At 42.5% G+C, this 24,463-nt stretch overlaps 1 protein-coding gene across 6 annotated transcripts in view; it reads right to left on the minus strand.

Moving 5' to 3' along the window:
- Positions 1 to 816: 816 nt before the first annotated feature.
- Positions 817 to 24,463, minus strand: part of ttll7 (tubulin tyrosine ligase-like family, member 7) — a 96,187-nt gene continuing 72,540 nt past the window's right edge. For 2 of the 6 annotated variants that reach the window (XM_070553940.1, XM_070553939.1), the window contains exons 16-23: positions 24,047 to 24,339; positions 21,966 to 22,100; positions 16,511 to 16,591; positions 13,790 to 13,950; positions 9,147 to 9,320; positions 8,016 to 8,119; positions 3,854 to 3,958; positions 817 to 2,531 (exon numbers count right to left, since the gene is read on the minus strand). In XM_070553940.1, the coding sequence (XP_070410041.1) occupies positions 3,876 to 3,958; positions 8,016 to 8,119; positions 9,147 to 9,320; positions 13,790 to 13,950; positions 16,511 to 16,591; positions 21,966 to 22,100; positions 24,047 to 24,339 (1,031 nt within the window). In that variant the 3' untranslated portion in view covers positions 817 to 2,531; positions 3,854 to 3,875. The other 4 variants (XM_070553941.1, XM_070553943.1, XM_070553944.1 and 1 more) reach the window with 4 other exon arrangements.

A 24,463-nucleotide genomic window follows, 5' to 3' on the forward strand; every position in this document is an offset into this window, starting at 1 on the left:
GTCAGACCCAGCACCTCTTCTGCCAACAGACAGGAGAGGGAAACTGTACTTGATGCCGCCATTATGGGTCTAAATAAAACCGACGCTGCACACACATATCAGCACAGGGCAACTTTCGGGTCAAGATGGAACAAAGAGACTGGCTGGGTACGCAGTCTCATGACAGAAGCCAGTGACAGGTCAGGAGGAGCACCGTCCTCCGGGCCTTTCTGCTGTGAAATGTGAAACGCTTCTGAGGTTCAAACAGATAGTGAGAGCTGCTGGAGTCCCAGAAATCAGAGGGACGGGACATTTTGTAACCATTCAGCAGCACTTTCCATATGACTTCTGTACGCAACGACTATTCAACCATCCCAGCTAAAGGGTTAAGGCTTTTATTACCCTTTGTCAAAAGGTAAAAGGTTTTTGCAAAATATCCCATGAAGCATGCGTGGGATTATAATGAGAGAAGGTAATCATTGTACAAACAGCTTCAACTGAATAACTTTAGTCTGTGTGACGGCCAGATGCTGGCCTGGTGCCTGAGTGTCAGTGCTTCATTGTTGGGACTCAGGGTCAATGTAATGAAGCTGTCATCAAATCACAAACTGACAACATGTGATGTGGAACAGCATCGTCACACCAGCATCAAACTAAACACACTTCCAGTAGCTGGTATATTAACGCTTGGTTAAATGTGCTGATAAACTGCATGCCACATTTTGAACCGCATGCAGCGGTTCCATTCCAAGGAATAGAACCCCGGTGCCATTCAATGTTTGGTGGACCCCCTCCCCCCCCTCTTTCATTTTTTTTAAATAAAAAAAGACAAGAGGGTGAAATTGTTTAAACATTTTATTGCTATTTCAAATTAAGAATCTCTACCTCCCCAAAAATTACTACCTTTAAATAACACAAATATAATTAGGCAAAATAAACATTTTGGCATAGCGAAATGAAAACAAATAACAGACAGGGACACCTCAGTTTAAGCATTTTAGCACAGCATTGCTGCTACAAGTTTGAGTTCAAACTGCTATAAAATGCATATTGTACAGTTTTTTTTAGTACACAGAGCAAATTATCTAAACCCATCTCATCTTGTTTCTCCGTAATAACATTTAAATCTAGATCCGAGGTCCCGCTGTGGGTTGTGACTCACTGGCTTAAAACAAAATCTAACTCAATGCGTGTCAATAGATGCGTTAATTATTGACACCCATGAAAATCCCTGGCACTTGCACCTACAAGGCAGTGATGACAAGGGCTGCAGCTGCCTCCCAGACAAACCACTGCTGTTACAGTACATGTATGGGCTCGTTCAGCGCACTTAATCTGAATCCACATGCTCGTTGTCCCCAAGACATCAGTATGACAAATGTGAGAGGTAAGTGTCCTCTTTGCAATGATGCAATAATTAATGACAACACAAAACTTCAAGTATGTTCCAAACGCAGCTCCTCTGTTCAACCACTACATCTGGGTCTAAAGAGACTAATGTCTAGGCATGCAAACCCTACTAATGTGCAGCCGCTTTTGCTTTCCATGACATATTAGTGCATATTAGGAACTGGTGGGTGCTCTTTGAGAGGTTTGGCTCTTCAAGCTGTGGCATTAAAGCCAGCTCGTGTTCTAGGAGGCAAAAAGGCTTGGCTTACTATGCTCACATTCGAAATGTTCAGTCGCTTAATTGGGCAGCACTTAGTATCACACGAGTACAACATTGAAAAAAAGGTCAGCATTCAAAAGTGAAACATTTCGAGTTCCTTATGCATCAACTCTTTACCATTATCCTGAGCTGCAACAACATAAAGTGACTATTATTAACCAAAAGCATCTAATATATTAACTGATTTAAAATTTGTGAAAAGTAATAAAATCACTGATTACAGACAGCAAAAGTAAGCTTTAACATCCACATATTCAAGTGTGTACAAATTACTCCCAATGTGCATTCTGCAAGGTTGCATTCATGAAATAACTTAGAAAATAAATAAATAAATAAATAAATAAATAATCCTTAGCATTATTTAGAATTGATTTCTCCCTTTTATAGTCCTGGACAATAAAGTATGAAAAAGCAATTTTAATGAAAACAGAGAGCTGACCCCCACCCTCTGATGTTATTGGTGCTGATGGAAGGGATGGAGGATTTGGTTGGTCTGCTGGTATGAGCGGGATCAAATAAAATTAACTAAATAACAACCGTCAGTAACCCCTAATCCTCAAAAATCTCTTTGTTGGTCTTCCACAAGGCCACTGGGCAAGGTCGAGGCCCCATTCCGTGCCCAGAGCTGCACCAAAATTCAGGTTCATACTGGGACTACGAAGATTCGAGTTTGGCTGGGTGGAAGTCGTGGGAGAGTGGGGAGGAGGAGGAGGGTAGAGGTCAAAAGGCAAGGTTTCAGGAGCCAGCCTTGCCACGGTGACCTCAGAAGTGGTCCATCCTGGCGGCGAAAAGGCTGCGGGAGCGTGGCACGGCCGAGGAGAGGCGGCCAAAGCTGGACAAAGGCCACTTCATGATGAACTGGGAGGTCACTGGCAGCAGGTACCTGGCCAGACGGACACAAGCGAGGAATGGAGGGATTACGGGGAAAGGATGAACATAATGAGAGGATTAGTCCCGCAAAGGTCACAATTTAGAGGTCGGGCCATTTAAATCAGCACAGAGAAGGCATATCGCCGAAATTTCATATATTGATTCTACCATTTATGGCCTTCTTCATTTGCATATCTTAGTTTTAATAATGGCCTGGTGGTGTCAAGATATTATGACACCCCTTAGCCTTAAAAACAGGAGGAAATAAATCAAAAACCTAAAGGGTAAAGCTTCTGATCAGAGGCTGTTTGTGTAAGGCAGAGAAAACTTATTTATGACCAAAACATCAAATCTTCTAGCAATTCAAAAAAGCTGAAAACAGATTATTTTCAACACACTTAATGTTCAACTGCAAAGCTAATTCATTCATAGGGACCACTAGCCTAGTGAACTAGACCAAATTCTTGCTTTGCAAAGAATGGTCTAGGCATGCTCCATTGGAACCTCAGCAGCTCCTACCAGGACTCTGGCTAGCCAATCACAGCTCTCTAGAGGGGTTTCAAACACACAAAGAGCTGTGATTGGTCCATAATGGTGGGCCAGTCATAGTGCTCTATCTGCTTAGTGAACAAATCACAGAGCTTTATCCGCTTTGTGGGCCAATCAGGGCACTCTATATGCCTGGTGGGTGGGATGATGCAACAGAGTGAAACAAGAGTATGTCACATTCATTGTCCAGTGGAATGCGGAGATCATTTGAAAGACAACAGTAGAACCCGCCCCACAACCAAGAGCCGTCAATGGAGCATGGCCAGACTAAATAATACATTTATTTAGTCTGGCTTGCCAGGCTAAGGGACCACACCACAGCAATGAAAGTTTACAGGTCACGGGTTTATTGGTCAGGATGGTGGACAGCTATGGGATGACTCAGAGTGGGGGTTCTATCTCAGGTGCTGGATTAGAGACCCCAGTAGATGACACCTAGAATGAGAGGAGGAGGGCATAATGGTAAATGGTTGCATGGACATAGAGAGAAAAGTGAAGGAAGGTAATGAGAGATGAAGAGGATGAGAGGGATGAAGAGGAAGCGATGAAGGAGGATTGGGTCAAAAGAATGTGATGAAGAGCTGAGTAGAAACACGAATGTTGGGTAATTAGAAGTGTGGTTGAGGCGTGGCCCTGCTTCCAAACCTTTGCAGCTCTTAAAAAAAAGTTCACAGGATAACTATCCTGTATCAATTAAATCCTGACCCTTGTAATGTCTGTTGGGGCAGCTCGGCTTTTCTACCCGGACCCTTAAAATCTCTAGAATCATGAACAGAAAATCCTCACCTATCATTCCGAGGCACAGACGTCAGTACCTTCCTAAGACCTTTCTATGACATCTTCCACCGAAACAGAGCAGTGAGGCAGCTCCTGCTAACAGCGTTCCAGTACCTGAGAATGAGACCAGTGTCAGGTTGAGATAGAGTCGGGGAGGCTCAATTCTGCTCCCATCTTCCTTAGTTATTAGAAATGAGCCAGATACGGTTGTCAGAGCAATGTCAGATGAAATGATCAGATCCTGTTCAGGGTCAACTGAAGCCTAAGCTAAATGTTAGGGTACTGTTAAGAAGACACGGGGAGTTTAAAACTCTTCCACACACATCACTTTGAGCAACGACTTACAATTACGGGCTTTTCCAGAAGACTTAAATCACTAAATTATACATTCAGTGGCCCTATTTTCATTTTTTTTCACATCTTCAGCATGGATCCTTATTTAATAAGAATTTACATCTAATGCTCGTTTAGTTAAACAAGCACAGCGGTCTTAAGAAGTAGTCCCTGTGGAAGTGTTTTAGATGTGACAGTCTAATCAAAAAGGAGCCACTGGGGGCTATGGAGAGTAAGGAAAATAATATAAGGAAATAATATCTTCTTTAAAGCACGCGTAGCGATAGCACATTTTCCTCTGACAGCTCTCGCTCCATTTGAAACAGCTCTTGGACAAATTAGCCGAGCAGATTCTCCTGAAGTCGGCTGGAAAGGAAAGGGGGGGAAATGCACGTGGCTGAAGGCATCCGTTTCACTACTGCCTCAAACCCAAGAGAGTTAGGAGAGATTCATATTAAATTGATTTAGTCCAATGAGTGTCCTTGAAACTGCTTCAAGTGGGTTGTGTGTGTCCCTCAAGCACACGGTCTTCATCTGAGCCCAGACTGGGTGAACAATGGCTCGGTGTGACATTTGCACCTAAAGTTCTTCACTCCAATCCCAGAGAGGTGGGAAAGCTTTTGCTGTTCTCATATCCATCCATTATTCAGCTCTGAGTGTGGTTTCATAGTGCATTAAAGGATTTCAAACCAAGATGTCACCCCTGGATTGATTTCCACCTTGTTTTCTGTGCTTGTTTCCCCCGCCGTATATTTGATCACTCTCTTTTATGAAATTCACCAACATCTGCAGGGATTGTGTTCACGGGTTTCATCCACTTCCAAACAACGAGTTTCAAATTTAACACAAAAAAAAAACAGCAGGGTCAAGAAATCGTGAAGTAAGGAGGGAAGGAGGGACAGAAGGAAACAAGGAAAGAAAAAAAAATTAACATTCATGTGGGGCCAAGTGGGTTCTTCAAGCTCCTCTGCTATTCACTTTGAGAATATTCAGCGTATATATATAAAATTAAATTAAAAAGCCGCTCTGATAGTGGTGAAAACTCACATCCACGCGGTTGCTGTCTCTGCAGGCTATATTTAATCGGACCCTCATTGGATCTCTTCCAGGTTCGTCCTCCTTTTGATCACAGAGAGGGCCTTGGCATGCTTGAAAGCCAGTGGGAGGCATGTTCACGCACTTGTGTTTTACTTGAATCCATCAGCATATACAGATACCGGGCTACAATCTATACACGCAAACCTGCTATCAACTCCTCTTTCTCCTGACAAGCCAATCTCAGGTCCTCCATTGAGATGCGAGTGCCACGGTGCATTAAGGGGAGGCCAGACGAAACAAAATACCGTGACTAAGGATGCGAAGGGAGACTGCCGTGACAGCTGATGCAATCATAAACCAAGAGGGATAAAGAGACTTGAAGGTTATCCGTGGCCCACGTTTAGCTCACCAATCCAGTTAGTTCTAATTATTGCCACACATTTCAGAGAAAAGAGAAAAGTAATAGATTCCAAAACTTTTGTCATCCTGAGAAATTTGTTTTTAAGTACTGGCAGTAATTCCAGGCTTAACAAGGTAATGATTAGTGAGGCTATTTGGCTAGTCCATCTTATGAGCCCACACAAGCCCAACGAGTGTCCTCCAACTCCACAAGGCTTCTGACACACTTGATCACAGCTCTTCACACGGGAAGGGTGTTTGAGCTGGCAGGTGTGGTCAACAACAGAGAAACTGAGGACACCAGTTATCAAAGTCTGACCTGAGCTGCAAAGCAGAGAGCTACACTGTTAAGTGCTGCAAATGCATTGATGCATAGCGAGAGGGTTGGTGAAATTAAAAAAATAAGACGTGTAATTTAAATCACAGCACAATTGGCTTGGGGGTGGCGGTTTTGAGGCATTGAGCTTGTAATTTAGTTGCCACTAGAGACGTAAGTATTTATTTACTCCACATTTCCAGACAACCTAAAACAACTGACACAATTGTGGGTCTGCTCTCTCAGTCACTGAAAAGTAGGAACACCTAATAGAGAAAGAAGATTATGCTTTGTTATGATGCGTTTAAAGACTGGGGCAAAAAACCTGTTAATGCCTGTTCTGCTGGTCAACACTTGTCAAGCAAAAGAAATCGGTGCACCTCTAGTTGCCATCGTCTTGGGTTGTTGAAGGAAGATCTAACTACAAACCAAATAGCTTTAGGTTTACACTATTTTTATTAAATACATAAAAATACTGAAATATTGATTTTGGTAAGCTGTAAACACGTTGATTTGAAATTAATATTTTAACATGAAGCTTATGGGAATTAGCTGACTTTCTGAACCTTCTGGCTGATTGCTCTGCTCACCTGTTTATGATTCTATTGCTCGCGTTTTCACTGGTGCAATTTCAACACGAGATACAGAGGCCATGTCCAAAATCCCCATTTCACTAAAACATGCAAGTAGAAGTGGAGCTGAAGTTAAAGCTTTGCTGTGGTTTCTAGTATACATGAATGCCTTCTGAGTCGATCTCTGTGGGGAAAAGCCCTGGCTCTCCTGTTTCAGGAACTAGATGTTAGCCGGAGGAGAGGGAAAAAAATGTGGCGTCTTACTCATTATGATATTTGGGCATCTTGCCTCTGATTGGCTAATAGCAACATGACTTTACCACTGTTTGCACTGTTGATTTTTTTTTATCTCCACAAATAACTCAAGCCTTATGGAGTTCTGCCATGTTGTGGAGTTGCTAATGCTAACGGTTAGCTTCTACTATCCGAGACACGCTCTGCTCTCTTCTGGATGCTAAACAGAAAACAGTCTTCACTCGTCTTGAGCCAAGATGGGTGAGTCCATGAAAGGAAATGTACACTTTGTCTTTTTCCTAAACGCAGCTAATGCAGGAAATAGGGGTAGAAGACTGTTTTCATGTTCAGCCTGCATGTGGGACTCGGAGTGGCCAAACGTGCTTAAGAAATAACAAGTAAAAACATTTTCTCAGTTAACTTGATCTTTAAAAAATAATTAAAAGTCTCTGTTTCTTAGTTAAGTGAATATTTGTCCATGGGTTGCAAGTTGTTCCAAGTCTGAAGTCACCTGGAGCATCTGGAGAGAAGAGATTACTGTTGTGGAACAGAACAGGACATGAGCATGCACACCCACGCACTCCACACTCATCGTTTTGCCCTTTCGTGTTAGGCATATGCATCAATGGAAAAAAATTATCCCAATTGCTTCTCAAATATCTGAAGTGGTGGCGACTTGTGTCGGCCCTTTGCATGCCTGATGGAGAGATGTGAGCCACTTGTGCTGTGGAAGTACAAGCTGCACGATCTCAACCAAACCCCTTTTTTCCCTGTCTTCTAGTGACAAGAAGAGAGTGGTGCTTGGGTTGATCGTGTCACTGATAAGGTGCAGGTGAGGTCCTCAGTTCCCACTGAGGCCACTTGAACAGAAAATGTACCCAGAGTACAGTATGATGCTCTTGATTCAAGATTAGGTAAAAAAAACAAAAAAACAGTGGCGGTTGGTGGGTGGCTGGCTGGTGATGCACTGCAAGCTGGCTGAATGTTTGCAGCACTGACCGAAAATGCTCCAAATTATCTGAATGTGCCTCCTTCTCCTTTGTTCTCAGTTAGAATTACCTAGTTTTTAGAAACACTTCAAGTGAATCGATTCCAGTGCTAGGATTTTTAATAAAAGAAAGAGAAGGAGACCATATCAGACTTTTGGTTCTGCAGCCAATGCAACCATCTTTGGGCAAGTTGGATCAGAGCATCATGTGAGGTGGTGGCAGCAGCGGCAGAAAGCAGTGAGTATTACTCAAGTATGGTGGAGGGGGGGGCAACTAAACCAAGCAGAGACCTGCATCGAGGGGCGAAGAGACGGAGGAAGAGGAGGAGGAAGCAGCAGCGACAGCAGCAGGAGTGGAGCCATGAGTAGAGTTTGGTCCGGCAGCGAATGGAAAGCTTTTTCACACAGACACATACAGACATAGAGGAAATAAGGAGAGACAGACAGGTGCAGGCTTAAAGCAGCACTACAGAAGACCATCGCTAAACACGAGGGTCTGCGCATGATCAGGTTCCCCAGATCTATACTTTCACACATTTTTGTTACAGTTAACATTTTTCTAAAATTGTCTCAAGATACCAGCATTTTCTGAAAGAACCAAACCCAAAACCTCCTAAATACTTTTTTTTTAACAACTGAGGGTTTAATACAGTAGGAGCAAAGTGATAGCCTGTTAAAATATGCGTGAGAGTTATGAATCATGTAAAGCGAGGCCCCGGGAAAAAAAAAGGAGCTCTCTCTCGTAAGGTCATTTGCTGCTCAGACTCATCTGGGCTCTAATTGAATTAAGAAGGTCTCGAGGGGCCCCGGGCTAACCTGAGCGCTAATCTGTGGGCCATTATTTCCTGTTAACAGCGCGCTCCCTCTCTCCCACTCCTAACCCAGCTCCCACTCAGTCTGCCAGCCCAAAGCATGTGTGATTTAAAAGTTCACTCATTCCAAACCTGAGCTGCTGTCCCCTGTGGGGATCGGCGTTAAAAATAGAACGAGGCTGATTTTTGCTTGTTTATTTTATCACGCCTCCATTAGGAAGATGATGGCTCCGAGGCTCCATAGAGGAGAAAGAGGAAATTTTTCCTGAAAGAGGTTTAATGATGATAGCTGTATCATAGCAATGTGTTTGTCAGTGCATTCTAAAGGGAATTTATTTACTTGGCACGTTTGGGGTTTAGACTGCTTTAATTAACTTTCTACTTTGACCTAAATATCAGATGAAAACACCAAAATAAATATTCATCAGCGATGCCTAGTGTTATCTTTACACATGTTTAGCACGACTGTGGGCTTCGTTTATTGTTCCTGTGTTGTGTATACTATGTTTTAATGTGTTTTGACTCTTTCATGGAAAAAATAAAATAAAATTCCTGCATGAGATTACCCAGATGGGAACTGGGATGTCAAAAGCTTGCAGGTCCCTCTCACCTGGTGTCATCCCATTCGGGGCTGAGTCCAGTCAAAGAGCCGCGGGACTCTGAGACGAACTTGTAAACGACCAACAGGCAGTCTCGGCACAGCTGGACCAGCCGGCGGCAGCACAGCAGCTCCTGGGGCGACACCACCTCACTGCTCTTGTTGAAGATGGCCTCCCACGAAGAGCTAGAGAACAAGACATCAAAGTTAGGACACAAGCTATAGTCCAGGAGGTCTCGTTTGTGAACTGATTGAGTACGCGTCATGACCGCACGCATCAACGCGCCAGCCTTTTCAACATGTGGAAAATTCATTTGCGCCAATCCTCAAATATACACTGACATTAAGGAAGACACACAGTGGAAGGATGAAACAAATCCAAGTACAGTTAAGCCTCTTAACAATCCCAAACATACCCCTGACTGTGAGAGAGCCTCAACAACTGAGGCACACAACCCCGGGGGGTACTTTTGATGTCTCCCCCTCCTTGGGAGGTACGACGTGCTTCTTCTCAAAAGGTTCAAAACTGTGTTTCCATTCTCCTCTTCCTGAGTCTTTTTCTTTTTCAAAGCTTGTTGAATTCATTGCCCACAATAGCTGCTGGGCCGTTTGATTGTTGTTAAGTCCCTCAGATAAAATATCAAACAAGAGACAGAGGGGGGTGAGGGGAGGGGGTCTTCACCCTGGATTTGGAGTACGCTTTTCAAGCTGCAACCGCCTCAACTGTCTCTGCGTGATACAGGGCCCCCTGTTGGGTTCATCCATGTTGGGGCCATGATCTGTTCTAAGGAGGGGCCAGACGCTAGCCTAGCGAGCTAGCTGTATCATCCAGAGCATGCTGTGATCAGACAAAGACTAAACGGAGGAGCAGCCAGCCGAGGGTTGCCTGCCTAAGCTAATCCTTGCATGCTAACATCCCTCACTGCTGTTTCTTGCGGAATCCCATTTTCAATCTCTCTACTTTTTCTCTGTGACAAAACTCGTCATTTTCACTCGCTCTGCTCATCAGTCACTCCGTCTTGGTCACCCTTACACACTTGCTCTCAATTAGGACTCCAGATGAAGTAACGGAGGAGAACAGAGGGTTGTGAGCAGCGGCGCAGGGTTACCCCCTCTGAGCCCTCTGTGTCAGGGGGAGCACGCCTCTGAACAACTGAACTGTAAAGAATATGGAGAGGAGGAGATGTGAGAAGGTCACACCTTTCTCTCAGAGGAGATAAAAAGCTATCAGAACAGCAGCTGTCTGCATGCCGTATACGTGATGGTCTAACGTCTGGAAAATAAATGACTGGGCTCCAGTTCGAGAACAAGAGACTCAAATTTTCACTTTTTTTCACGTAGCCTCATCAAGGGTTGTGAGAAGGCACTTTTTGTCTCTTCAGAACATAGGAAGATGGGTAAAAAAAAGACACCACAATGAAAATGTTGGAGTATCAGATAACAGCCTGAACTTAAGAGGCTTCTTTCACCTGCTCCCCACTTTCACTCCCCTCTCTTCTCCCTCTTTTTGCTCTCACCTGTGAATGAGCCATGATTAACAGCCCCGATTTAAGGAAAGTGCAACGGGGTCTGCTCGATCTGTCAGTCATCCTCCATCTTTCAGCCGCCGTTTCTTCTGCAGTAATGCTGAATGAAAATGGCAAATTGTCCCTGCTGTCACTAAAACTAGTATATTGATGAACAGAGGGCTTGCGGGCATGAGGAAATTGCGTGGTGCATGAGCCTCTAGTTATGGAGATGGAGGAGTGATGTTACGCAGTGAATAAAGTGGTAATTGGCCTGCACTGTGATCGTGTGTTTGTGTTGATTCTGAGGAATTAGATTCTATTCATTCGTTGTGACATTAAGAGCAATTTTTCAATGTGTGGTTTTTTTTCAGTTAGTTCAGTCATCACTGAAAGTCAAACTGCAGTTGTTTTTGTTTGAATAAAAATGATTAGATTGCGTGCTGTAACTTTTAAATAACAGCAGCAGTCCATTCCCATTATAAGATTGTTACTTTCACTTCATGCTGTTTATTTCTATCATCTTCTTCTTACTTCCATCTTTGCCAGTTTACAACTAAGTGAAAAAAACATAGTAACATAGTTTGTTGCCTTTTTTTTCTATAAATCTTTGCATTTGATCAATCACTGTAGAAAATATGACCGAACCGTCTGCAGAGTTACCCGTAGGTTTTTGATAGGCTGATTTGAAGCCTACTGAGATGTTCCCACCACTGCCACTTTGGAGACCATGGACAGCTCCTTCAGTGGCAGACTGAGACATCCCAGATGTAAAACAGAACGCTACCGTAGGTCATTCAATCAATCAAATTTATTTCTAAAGCGCTTTTCAAACAAAGTGTGATTCAAAGTGCTTTACAAAATGACCCCAGATTCCCATAACAGGTTAAAAACATTAACAAACATATGCAAGCACACGCACACACACACACACACACACACACAGACTCACACACACACAAGTAAAAATTATATTAGGCTGAGTCCAGATGAGCCAAGTATGGTAACGCAAGGAAACGCCATCAGAGGAGCCGTCTGTCCCGGCAGCATCAGGTCTTCCACACTAAGTCAGGGCGCTCAGTGGAGGGGGAGCATAGACCCCCACCTATAGAGCGCCCAGGAAGCTACAGCCGACCACCGCTCCCGGGGCAGAGGGCCCCCACAGAGGAAACACTGGATTAAAATGAGTAAAAATGTAATAAAAGAGCTAATATAAATGACAAAAATTAGAAAATAAGTAATAAAATGATATAGACAGTAAAATAATAATTTAAATAATAAAACTGTGCTAAAATATAATCATATAGAACATGCAAAGCAAGTAATAAAATATAATCATGTAAAACGAGAATTAAAACTGTAGAAAATATTTAGATAAAAGCTAACCTAAAAACCTAGGTCATTCATCCCGTCTGCAGTAAGAGTGTATAACTCCTCATTTTAACTGGTACTGACATTATCCTGAAAATGCAATATTCAATACGTGTTCAATTTTATGTAAAACCAGATGAACATTAGTATTTCCATGTAAGTTATGCTGCATAGTTCTGGAAACACAAGTTTCCTTTTTATTAGTTGTTTTTAGAGGTTGAGGGTTACAACACTAGCTTACTGCCTATGTGTGTTTACCTGTAATCATTTTATTTTCTTCTTCCTTTTCTCTAAGTGTTTGTGCTGCTGTAGAAAGTGAATTTCCCCACTGGGGGATTAATAAAGTCTATTCTTACTAGCTCAGACTGGGAGATTGGGGTTCAAATCCTGGTCGGGTCATACCAAAGACTTAAAAAAAAATAGGACCCAGAATCTCCCTGCTTGACCCTCGCTAAGCTGCATTGGGGGGTTAAACCACCAAATGGTTTCCGAGCGCGGCTGTGTCTGCAACTCACCCCTTCCCCAGGGATGGGTCAAATGCGGAGAACAAATTTAGCACACACATCAGTGTGTGTGACAACTAATGGGCTTTAACTTAACTCTATTCTATTCTATTCTATTCTAAATCCTCCCCTTGTTAAAACATGAGTTAAATGTGATTACTCATTAACTGCCAATGATGACTAAAGTCATCATTTGCATTGTTTAACTGTGTGGGTGTCGGAACAAGCCCCCGCACCGTGAGAACAAACATCCCAGCTCTAAAGCTGATCTTCATCCATGTACGTCACGTGATCAGGAAGCAGAAAATCCATGTGTTAGGAGATTGTTTTGGGCCTCTGCTGTAAAAATAAGTGAGGCGCAAACTGGAAAAGCTTCTGCCACAATTCGACACCGGATTGTGAAAGAATGGATAATACTCGAAACTTGCAGATTCTTCCTGATGTAAGAGATGAGTCTACTCTTTGTGTTGTTAGTTTTGGTGTCCACATCATCCTAGCGTGCAACTTTCTGTGACTCTTAAAAAAACTGTAAAAATGCTGAGAAACGCTGGCAGCGAAGGGATTTTCTGATCAGGAAACAGCTGGCGGTGAATGAGTTTACCAGCTGTGGGTGGCCTTGGTGGGCTGTAAAAATCTAAATGGCTCTTTATCAAATACAGGTCACTGACCATTGATTAGTTATTTTCTAAGCACCGCATAATAGAAGATTGTTTGTACCATTCTTGCTGACAAGTTTTGGCTAATGCTGTAGCCTTCCTTAGAGCATAGCCAATGGGCAGTGATCCGAGGAAGGCTACAACGTTAGCTGGAACTTGTAAAACAAATCTATTACGCTGTGTTTGGAAAGTAACTAAGCAATGGAATTTGACAGATTACACAGAACAAACGTACAAAATAGGTCATTGATCATTTACCATTTGAAATCTGCATCTTGCATTTGTACCATTCTGTCCATTAATGACGTTTGTTTGCTGATCTACGACATTTAGGTGTGACAAAATAAATTCTCTAAAGCATTAAATACCTTTTTGAGGTGGGGGGAATCTGTAAAAACTTAGTAAATTCAAAAACGTCTGTTCTCATTTCTACGTTAATTATGGTAAAGGTGACTATTTAGTTTGAGCTTTTGTTTCTGAGGAATTATCCCTCTGAGGGTTCACACACTAAAGAGTATACCAGATGATAAACACACTCGGCACAATTTCTAAAAGTCTGCTCCAAATCTGCTTCGTAAGTGAACAGAGACATGGGTGGAGTCCAGCTCAGACTGGCCTACCTGGTGTTGGAGAAGCAGTTCCACAGGCCCTGTCCATGACTCCAGAGAAGTCGGTTGAAGACGCGGTTAAAAAGCCGGTAGAGATGGAGAGTGTCTACAGATGGCTCCCTCCAGATCCGCTGCAGCATCAGGAGGACGTTGGTTCGTACAATATCCAACACCTGACACAGAAAGCGTGTGAGTGTGAGACGAGGAGTGAGGATCCTCCAGGAAAGTGTCAACAAGACAATTACATGTGACAATAATGAAACAGCTTATTGATATGCAGATTTTGGTATTTGTTCCTAAAGCAGTTTTGTTTTTTATCTAACTATGAACTTAGTAATCAGACTGGCTACCAAGTTTACTGATCAACAAAGAGCAAAGTTGAATTCATGAATAAATCTAGACACAAACAGTTTAAGGTCAAAAATACAAACGCGGACATGAAAATGGCTTAGTTCTGATTTTTTTTAAGCAAGTATTTCAACTGTTTCAGCAGTGCATTTATGCAAGTCTCCATATCTCATTTGTGTGTGCGTAAATGTGTGCGTGCATGTGGGTGAGAGAGAGAGAGAGAGAGAGAGAGAGAGAGAGAGAGAGAGAGAGAGAGAGAGAGAGAGAGAGAGAGAGAGAGAGAGAGAGAGAGAGAGAGAGAGAGAGAGAGAGAGAGAGAGAGAGAGAGAGAGAGAGAGAGAGAGAGAGAGAGAGAGAGAGAGAGAGAGAGAGAGAGAGAGGCTGCGCTACAGGCAGGACGAAAACTATCGGGGCAGACAGTGCCGAGCCTGGGAGAGGACTAATTGCTGCACCGATGTCAGTCTTGGAGATAAGGTGTCAGAAGTTCCCGGGCAGTCTACAGACACCTGCACCAACCTCCCATGTTCCCCCTCTTCCTTTTCCATTCCCTCCCCACCACACGGCCGTCTCTTCCTCCTTTTTTCTTCCTCTTTTCATTCCCGCTCAGAGCAGCGCTGAGGCTCCTTTGACTTTGATTCCTCGCTCCTCATTACTGAAGTGCCCATCCGTCTGAGCTCACGTGTGTGTGTGTGTGTGTGTGTGTGTGTGTGTGTGTGTGTGTGTGTGTGTGTGTGTGTGTGTGTGTGTGTGTGTGAGTTGCGAAGACTGAGATTTCCCTACAGCAACACAAGACGAGCAAGGCATGCACACTCAGAAAAACTGATAGATGAGTAAACACACACAGCTATGTTTTGGTATGATAATCAGATGGCAGAGCGGTGGGTGCTACGTTCCTGACCTCTGCCTGCTGCTCATTAGGCTGCTTCACTCCAAATAAACATGAGCTCACACCACCACAGCCCACGACACAGCTGAGCACAGTGGTGCAGAAAGCAGCGGCTGAGAGATCACATCATTACTGACACGCCTACTGCATGCCATTTCACGTCCTGTCCCCTCTTCTCTTTTGTTTACATATTTTTTTTGGTGTATCTGCCTCTCACGGTCTGACACAGTAATGATCTTCATGCTTGTCATGTCTTTTCGGTTGTTCTCTCTCTTTTTGGCTCTTTCCTTCTCTCAAGTTTGATTTGCAGATTATTTTTGTGTTTTTAAAAGTTCTTCAAAAGCTTTAAAAGAAAAAGGCAGGAGTGGTGATATTTTGTCACATCCAGAGGTTTTAACAACGTCCATTCTGTGCAGCATGGCAATATAGAGCCGGTGACAGCAAAGACAGAGGGAGGCCATTTATACAGGCATCAAAAGATAAACGAGCCCCATTTTTTACACATTTAGAGCTAACATCTAAAAATAAACACTATTTCAAACAACTCTTTGTAAAACATGGCTCGGGATTTGGACCTCTGTCATGAATAAACTTAGAAAAAGTTTTTACCAAAAAACGTTTTCCATTAAACTGAATAATGAATTATTGGTCAGGTGTAAAGCAAACTGAAAATCAGAATCACTAAAATGCTAAACTTACCCCTAAACTTTTGAAATAAAAACTATGTATTTAGCTCAGGCATCTGGTCAGGATGCCTGCTGTACGCCACACTGGTGAGGTTTTCCGGGCACGTCTAACCAGGAGAAGACCTAAAGCAAGACACAGGACACGCTGGAGAGACTATGTCTCTCAGCTGGCCAGGGAACGCCTTAGGACTCCCCCAGAGCTGGCCCAAGTGGCTGGGGAGAAGGAGGTCTGGGCCTCTCTGCCTAGGCTACTGCCCCGTGACCCGAACCCGGATAAGCGTCCGAAAATGGATGGATGGATAGACAATGTGTTTTCATTTTATCGCATAATTATTTAAATTCTTATAGTGCTAAAATGAAATAAGATGTTTTATCATGATTGTAGGTTAGTAAACCAAGAAAGTAAAAAAAAAAACAATAAATAATCCTAAGTGAATCTACCTTTGACCCCAAGTGTGGGACCTCGGTTCATCATCCTAATAAAGAAAAGAGCCTGGGGCACACCGGAGGCAGACGCGCCGCGTCACGCCCACGCCGTCATTTTAAATAAAGGCTATTATAGTTAATGAGAGTGGGCACACGGGGAGCATCGCACCGCGTCCCAGAAGCACCGAGACACTGAAGAATGGTGCCAGTTCTATCTCAAGCGCCGTGCCATGGCTGTTTACAACATTGTGGAGTACTTTACAACAGACATTACGACGTGGAACGGCTTAACGGCACAAACTCAACCTCCGGTGTGCCCCAGGCCCCAGGCAAACACGCTTTGCGTAAGCTTCCAGAACTCATGTAATCCGCTGTGTTGAGACTCACCTTCCTCTGTTTGGTGGAGTCCAACTTCACCAGCCAATAAGATGCAACCTTTGGTTTGTGGTACTTCCAGTTGTCAAGGATCTGTGGGTGTTAACGAAATGTGTCAATTCTTCTTCGAAACCATGTAGATAGATACTGGCAGTCAAAATAAATATTGTAGAGTTTTGCCTACAATAAATATTCACAGTGAAATAAATGTCATTAGTTAAATGTATTTTTAAGCCAGTTTCATACCCAAACTTTACTGTTGTTGACACACAATTACAAGAGTGAATTTGAAATAAATAAATCTCCACATTTTTGCAACATTCCTGAAAAAAATGGTGCTTTTCTTTGGTCACAGACTGTCTCAGTGTTTTAACCCTTTAACTGGCAGGTCAACAGCTTTTAAATGATACATGACCTGCGCTTGCATAGTCCCTTTCTGAGTCCGAGGACTCCAAAGTGCTTTACACTACAGTGAATCATTCATCCCTTCACACACACATTCACGGACAGGCTCTATGTCTGAAAGATGCACTTAACCAAAATAAAAACTATCTTATGAAGTGAAGAAATTTCTAAAAAAAACAAATAAATGAAGATCTTTCATTCAAAGGTGAAACATTTTTTATTTTATGTTGATTTTACCTCAATAGTTGGCAAGGCAGCTTTATTTATGTACCACATTTCATTCATAGAAGCCTTTCTATGTGCTTTAACACCATTCTTTTTGTTATAAATAATTTACTTCAAATTAACACAAAAATGCAAAAGTACATACTTTGATTGCTTTTGAAACTCCTGATGTTGAAACTTAATTGTCCTAAATTGTTCTTCATTTTAAATAAAATTCTGTCTGACTCTAAATAGGCCACAGCTTATTCTAACTCTTCTGAAACTCCACCAAAGTGGTCTCATTTTCTAATTCACACAACCTGCTGGCTTCATCATCACTTGTAAGTTGCTTTGGACAAAAGTATCAGATAAATACATAAACAGAAAAAATCAGAAGGTTGCAGGCTCGAGCCCCACTCAGTCTGTCACTGTCGTTGTGTCCTTGGGCAAGATACTTAACCCACCTTGTCTGGTGGTGGTCAGAGGAACCGGTGGCGCCAGTGCTCGGCAGCCTTGCCTCGGTCAGTGCGCCCCAGGGCAGCTGTGGCTACAATGCAGCTGATCACCACCAGGGTGTGAATGGGTGAATGACTGATTGTGTTGTAAACATCGACATATATACCACATATATCACGTGGGTCTGATGCTCATTAATTATACAGAATTTTAGGCTTTCAATATACTTAAACAGAAGAGTGAGAAAAAAAATTCACCCCCCTCAGAGTTGTCATGAGTGTAGATAATTTAGACAAAAAACATGTTTTGGTACCAGGCTGTAAACATGTTTATTTCTGCTGTGAAATTGTTATTTTTAACATGAGTCGATGAGGATTTGCTCGCTTTTGACACCAGCCCCTAGTGGATGAGGGTGGAACTGCAATTTCTCTTACTTCCGGGTTGGGACCAATTTTAGAGCCGCATTGTGGGGGCTTGGTTGTAAAGCGGCTTGGGGGGGGGGAGGTCCAGGAATCTAGAAAGCGCTATATCAAATACAGACCATTTCACGCTAACTCAGGCTTTTATGAGAGAAAATTTGTCCGGCAAACTTTTCAGAAATTGGCTAAATTCCAGCAAAGCTGAAAAACTTGCACACATTTTGAGACATTCAGGAACATTTCCAAAGCCACTTCTGATTAGTCACCGACAATCACATCCTAGTGAGAATTTGGCTTCAGATGCCTTTAAAATCCAACAACCTATAACTGTCAAGCAAGAGATCAAGTGACCCCACATTTATAGAATATTAAAGGCATTAAAGATCTAAAAATATATAACATAAGAAGATTTGCTTCAAGAACTCACTCACACATTCCAGCAGCCCATCTATCACACCCTGGTATGGACTCATTTTCATTGTTGAGTCAGGTCTCTGCTCATCTAATCACTCGGAGGCTTCCACATATGCTACCTCCCATGTTCAAACATGACAGGACCATTGCACACAGAGCTGTGATGCCTGCACAATATTTACCACATCAAACTAGGCAACACAGGAAGGTACAAGGTGAGAGCCTTTTTGCTAGCACATCACAAACTGCATCGTTATCTTGTAGTCGGAGCAGAGAGGTGTTCCCTAATCAAAGCAAGGCATTTGAAGCATCACTTTAGAAAATCCCCTGGCCTCGAGAAATTCAAATATGAAAACCAACTTTTAAATAAATCCTCTTTATTTGATTGGTGAATTTAACTGTGAGTGCAATTGATTAAAGCAGCTCGAGAAAGAGTTCCTGGGATTTGAGTGGAAAAATGCTTTAAATATTGTTCAATGTGCTTAAAAGCTGTGCTGGATATTCCCATGCTCCTCGTGTCAGGATTATGGTGCACCTACAGGTACTGTTGCTGCTGTTGTGTTGACTTAGCTTACACTTCCCCGCTGGTGCGCATAAATGACACATAGGCTGCTAGATCCCCTAGCAAACAGGGCTCACACTGGAAAGTCCAAGTGTAAGCTACTGTACACACACACACACACACACACACACACACACGGGTTTGAATTATTTAATGAAACTTGGTTCTTCTGTAGGTATTTTTTCCTACCATGCCTGCTTAATCCTAATCATTACCCTAATCTTGAAACAAGCTCTCAGTTTGAAGGTAATCGTTGGGATTATGGGAACATTTTACACCTCTAAAGTAACTGTCCCCCATAGTGTGGCAGTTTAAACCTTAATTCATGGCCTCACAAATAGTATTTCAAATAGTGTTTTGCAGATTTCTCGAGACAAACCTTTAGAGCACAGTGAGATATTTTATTGCTGCACAATCACCAATGTGTCTTTATTTCACCCAGTAAGCTGCACGCTCATCTGTCACATTATGTTTCACATGTACACAAATTACTGTCAATTATAAGGAAACAAAAAAAAAAAACACATGAAACACTCCATCATTGGATCCAAGTGCAACAAAAGAAAGAGATTCTGAGTGGAAGATAAGGGAGGCAATTACTTGGATACAAACACATCATTAGTCCAATTAAACCTCGACTTTGGATAACAGCAAAAAAAGAAAGTTAAAGACTGTTTTCATGCCAAGTGAACACTCCTCTCCTGAGGCAACGAGTCAACAGTACAGGTGCATTCGCTCAGCTGTGTTTCTGCAGCACTCTCATTAGTGTTTGTTAACAGTACAGGTGTTGTGATAATTTTCCTACGCAGCCCTGACACACCCAGATGTTCCACTCACACATAAATGTTGTCGCTAATGTCCTCGTCTTCTTGACACAGCAAATTGCCTCAACCCTACCGTTTCTGCTCTGTGACTGTGTTTAAGAAATGAGGTTGTTTTGAGTTTGCCTGAAACTGAAATTAAAAAGCAAAAGCTTGTCCTTCCTTACAAAAAAGCTACACCGAACCAGCTAGTCCACGCCACAGTGCCGTATGTCTCACTGCTGCTATCAGAGCCTCAGCAACATCTACCCTTGCAGCTTTCAAAAAGAATCAGAAAGCAGACTCAGAAAGACCTTCAGCTGGAATGTGACACAGAAGAATAATCGAACCAACTCTGGTTTACTCCTCCGGGTGCATTTCGTATGTATCCTTCTGAGAACAAATTTCGTCCACTGAAAGCCCTCGTGGTATTTTTGTCACTTATCCTTGTGAGGACAGTCTGTCTGGTTTCTGTCCATTCTGCACTATGGAAATGTGGCACTGAACAGACAGCTGCTTTTGAGGACAGCAGTGGGAGTAACGAAGGGCAGAACAAGTGTAGAGCAGATACTGCCACAGGTTTTTTATACTGTAAATGTACCATTTCTGTCACAAAGCCAAGGTGGGCCTCTACTCTGTCTTCTAGGAAGACTCAACTCATTCCTTTTTATTTTATTTTACTTTGTGTCCATTCTGGATTCTTTTGTACATTTACGTAAAGGGGGGCATATTACGCAAAACTCACCTTTTACATCCTTTTGTGCTACCATGTGGGGTTTCTACTGATTCTATATAAACACTCCAAATGTCAGCGTTTGGCTTTAGGAATTATGTGCTTAAAACAAGTTGTTTCAAAAAGTCTCAGTTTTTCATGTCACAAATAGGGAAATTAGCTTAGAGCCACCTCTCACGAGCAAGAGAGGGCTGCTTGTGGCGGAGCACCAGCTATACTCGAAGCCCCTCCCACATATCAGAGCTTCTCAGCTTATAGCAACTTGAGTGTGAGATTGTGTATGTGTGTGTGGGGTGTGTGTGTGTGTGTGTGTGGGGGGGGGGGGGGGGGGTAGTGCAAATAATGTATGTTTTGCATTGACCATAAAAGTATTATGACTTAAAAAAAAAAGTCTGAATATTCCCCCTATAACTGTACTAACTACACTGTGGGCATCAACTTAACATTATAATGCAATGAAGAATGTAAACAAACTGCTGCAAAATGAAAACAGTGATGCTGGCTGTTTAAACAGCCGTTAGTAAAAAAAATAAAAAAAACAATGTGTCAGTAAGTAAAAGTCACTTACATAATGACGCTCTGGTTAAAGCTAATCTGCACAACAAGCTAGCTCCAAATATTTTTGCATGGCACTTAATGCTCTAACACAGTACCGCTATAAAAATATTGTGGAGATTAAAAATAATGAATTTTAAATTTAATGATGTGGTTTTCTGGCATATGTATAAAAACCTCAGCCAATAACACGGCTGGACCATCTGGGTGTCTGTTTCACTGAAACAACGCACCTCCACATTTACCTGGGCCCTCATTACTCACACATTTAGCAACAGAACACCACTGGTGTGAGAGGTTCTCCGCTCAGTAGTATCAGAGAAGGAGAAACAGCCGACTGCTATCACTTCAAATTTGGGACAAACTACAAGAGTCCCAAAAAGAAAAACACAGTTTAAAGTCACGGACAGCAAAAGACGCTTGGACCTAGAAAACTGTGACTGGTGTTTAGCACTATCTTGTTTACTTTGGCAATGCGCGGAGGACGTGTCCAAAGTATGATATCTGATGGGAGGAGATAAAGTTCTGTGACTTTGTTTGTTTATAAGCTAGCTTGTTTGGCAGGCTTGGCATTGCAGCTTTACCCAGTGTATAAGCCATGATTTTTGCCAATAAGACTTATAAACGCGTGCATAGAAATAAAATAATAGCAAATTTGTTTAAGCCCCAAAATAAAGGAAACTGTAATAAAACTGGTTAGAAGTCAGCAGTTGTCACTGCGGCCATTAAAAATATGATGGAAGTCAAACCCAGACAGACAGACTATTGAGAAGAGGGATGAGGAGGTTTCTATACCTGGTAACGTGGATCACAGCCTATCTGGCATTTTCTTCACCCCTTTCACTGTTTCAACCCCTTTATTTATTATCTTTGTGACAGTCAAATACATAGAAATGAAATTCTGCTGAAAAAAGCCCACCTCATCCAGCACTGCCTCAGCCTCCTCCTCAGTTTTTCCAGGAAATCTGATTCGCATGGTATTAAGCGCTAACAGAGTCTGACGCACCAGCTCAGCCTCCTGCTCTTTACTTCTCAGATTTAAAAGCGGATCGCCCTGAAAACACAAATAAAAAAAAAAAACAATGCTATTACAAATGGTCATCTGGCTAACAGACGCTCATTTTTTCTGTATACATTTATTTCATTTGTATGGTTCACAATAACAGTAGTTGTGTTTTATTTTACTTTACTCTGTTGTATCCAGTGAATATCAGCAAACGTATACAGGAGGGCACAAAAAAGAAGTAGGTGGAAAGCAACAGATGGTCACAAAATTGAAGGTTATTGTGAGAGATTTGACATGTCTGTTCGAAGGCAGCAATCCAAAATAAGGATTCAGTAAAAGCAAGATACTGTGATGATTTAAAAAATAAAACCTTTAACAACCAAACAACATGATTCGTGATTATTTCTTAAATGTTTTGGGATATAAAAGTTGCAGTGTGTAGTTTCCTGGCTCTAGGGGGCAGTATATACATTGCAGGGTAGTTTTCCACCATATCGCCATGACTGTCGCTAGTTTAAAAAAAAACATTTCGGTAGATGTTGTTACCTGTGGAGCAGAAAGCATGCAACCTCGGTGTGACTCCTCAGACTTTGATGGTCCTTCAGTTAATTACACCAAGATAAAGCAATGCTGATGCTAGTTTTCTAACGCTGTAGTTTCTGGATCTGCTCGAGGTCCTGCGCCTGCCGATGACATCATCATAGTACAGCAATACCGCTCTGCCAAAATATATTGCATCTCTTTTTCGATTCTGTTCTTTCACATGAGTTTTGGAAAGAGTTTAGCAGTTTTGTTAGTAAATTCATGTTTCTTACTGACTAAATGTTTTTGAATGTGGTAACCATCGACATATGGACAATGGGTTTCCATAGAATCCAATAATACGTTTTTGAGGTAAAATGGGAGGTGGCCACCACCGCCATTTTGACCGTGTCACAGGTTCCGTCAAGACCAGACAATTCCACAAAAGGGAAGAGAGGTGGAGCTGAGGGTGGGGCTGTAAGGCTGGGATCAAATGACGAAACCCGGGCGAACTGAAGCGATGTAGCTACAAGCTAACCAGAAGCTAACCCAAAGCTAACGCGGAGTCTCCTTCGATGCTCTATTAGTGCAATTAATACCACAGCAAGTCATTTTGTCCAACAATTGCACAAATAATATCCAAAAAGAATACACAAACGCTACAACTACTGGTCTAAGTTTAGAGACTAAAAATCGCGGAACAGTTTTCAGGTGAGACCAAAGCTCAGACTGAGGCTACTGAGGCCTTTCCACAGAACTAGCTCTGTGGTCACGTGGGTCTGATGCTCATTAATTAATCAGAATTTTAGACTTTTAATACACTTAAACAGAAGAGTGACAAAAAATTCACCCCCCTCAGAGTTGTCATGAGTATAAACTAGATCAATTAAACCTAAAACATGTTTTGGAACCAGGCTGTAAACATGTTTATTTCTGCTGTGAAGTTGGTATTTTTAACATGGGAGTCAATGAGGATTTGCTCGCTTCTGACACCAGCCCCCAGCGGATGAGGGTGGAACTGCAATTTATTTCACTTCCGCATTGGCCTCACTTCCAGACCCGCACTGTGGGGGCTTGGTGGTAATGTAATTTCTGCAAGTCGAGCATGCAGCCAATCATCTAGTGTGACATCATCAACAGGCGCAAGACCCCGAGCCGGCCAGGAGGAAACAAGGCGTCTAATATGGCGTCCTCCAAAGACGCTAGACCCGCACTCTATATATTTTAGACCTTTTATATGTTATAAATCTGCCAATATTTTTCAACAACTGGACATAATTTTATTCATTTTGAACAACGTTTCGATGGATATTTTCAGAGATTGAAGGTAACAATACACATTGTCTCCTTTAAGATATGATCAGCAAAAAATTGGTAAATGTTATCATTATCAAATTTTAATCAGTGTGTTAAAATGTTTGGCATCCCATTTCACCTGTTCTGAATGATATTGTGTGTGTTCAGTAACCTACGATAATAGACTGGATGGTCCCCAGGCTGCTGCTGTGAGGTACACGATGGGCGGAGCCACTGCGGCTCAGCGAATGAGAGCGAAGCTTACCAGAGCTCTGTCTGGTTAGGGGCGGTACCAAGGGGAATGTTGGTGATGGCCTAGTGGACAACACCCGCACCTCACTGGGTGACGAAAGGGAGGCAATAGAGCGGGGGCATGAGATGGAGCGTCTAATTGGACCAGAGATTGTTGGTGGCATCGACTGAGCTGTGCTAGGTTTGATCTTGATTGGAGGTTTCCAGTGCATGCGACCTGTGGAGAAAAAAAGACAGTAAGGTGAAAGTGTGTCGGAGCTCAGGGAAAATGATTTTTCACTTCTGAGTCTTCTTTGTGCCCCTTATCACACACTCTGCTGTATTTCACGCAGCACCTGGGT

The sequence above is a fragment of the Nothobranchius furzeri genome, chromosome 8 (assembly GCF_043380555.1).
Source record: "Nothobranchius furzeri strain GRZ-AD chromosome 8, NfurGRZ-RIMD1, whole genome shotgun sequence".
Classification (NCBI taxonomy): Eukaryota; Metazoa; Chordata; class Actinopteri; order Cyprinodontiformes; family Nothobranchiidae; genus Nothobranchius; species Nothobranchius furzeri.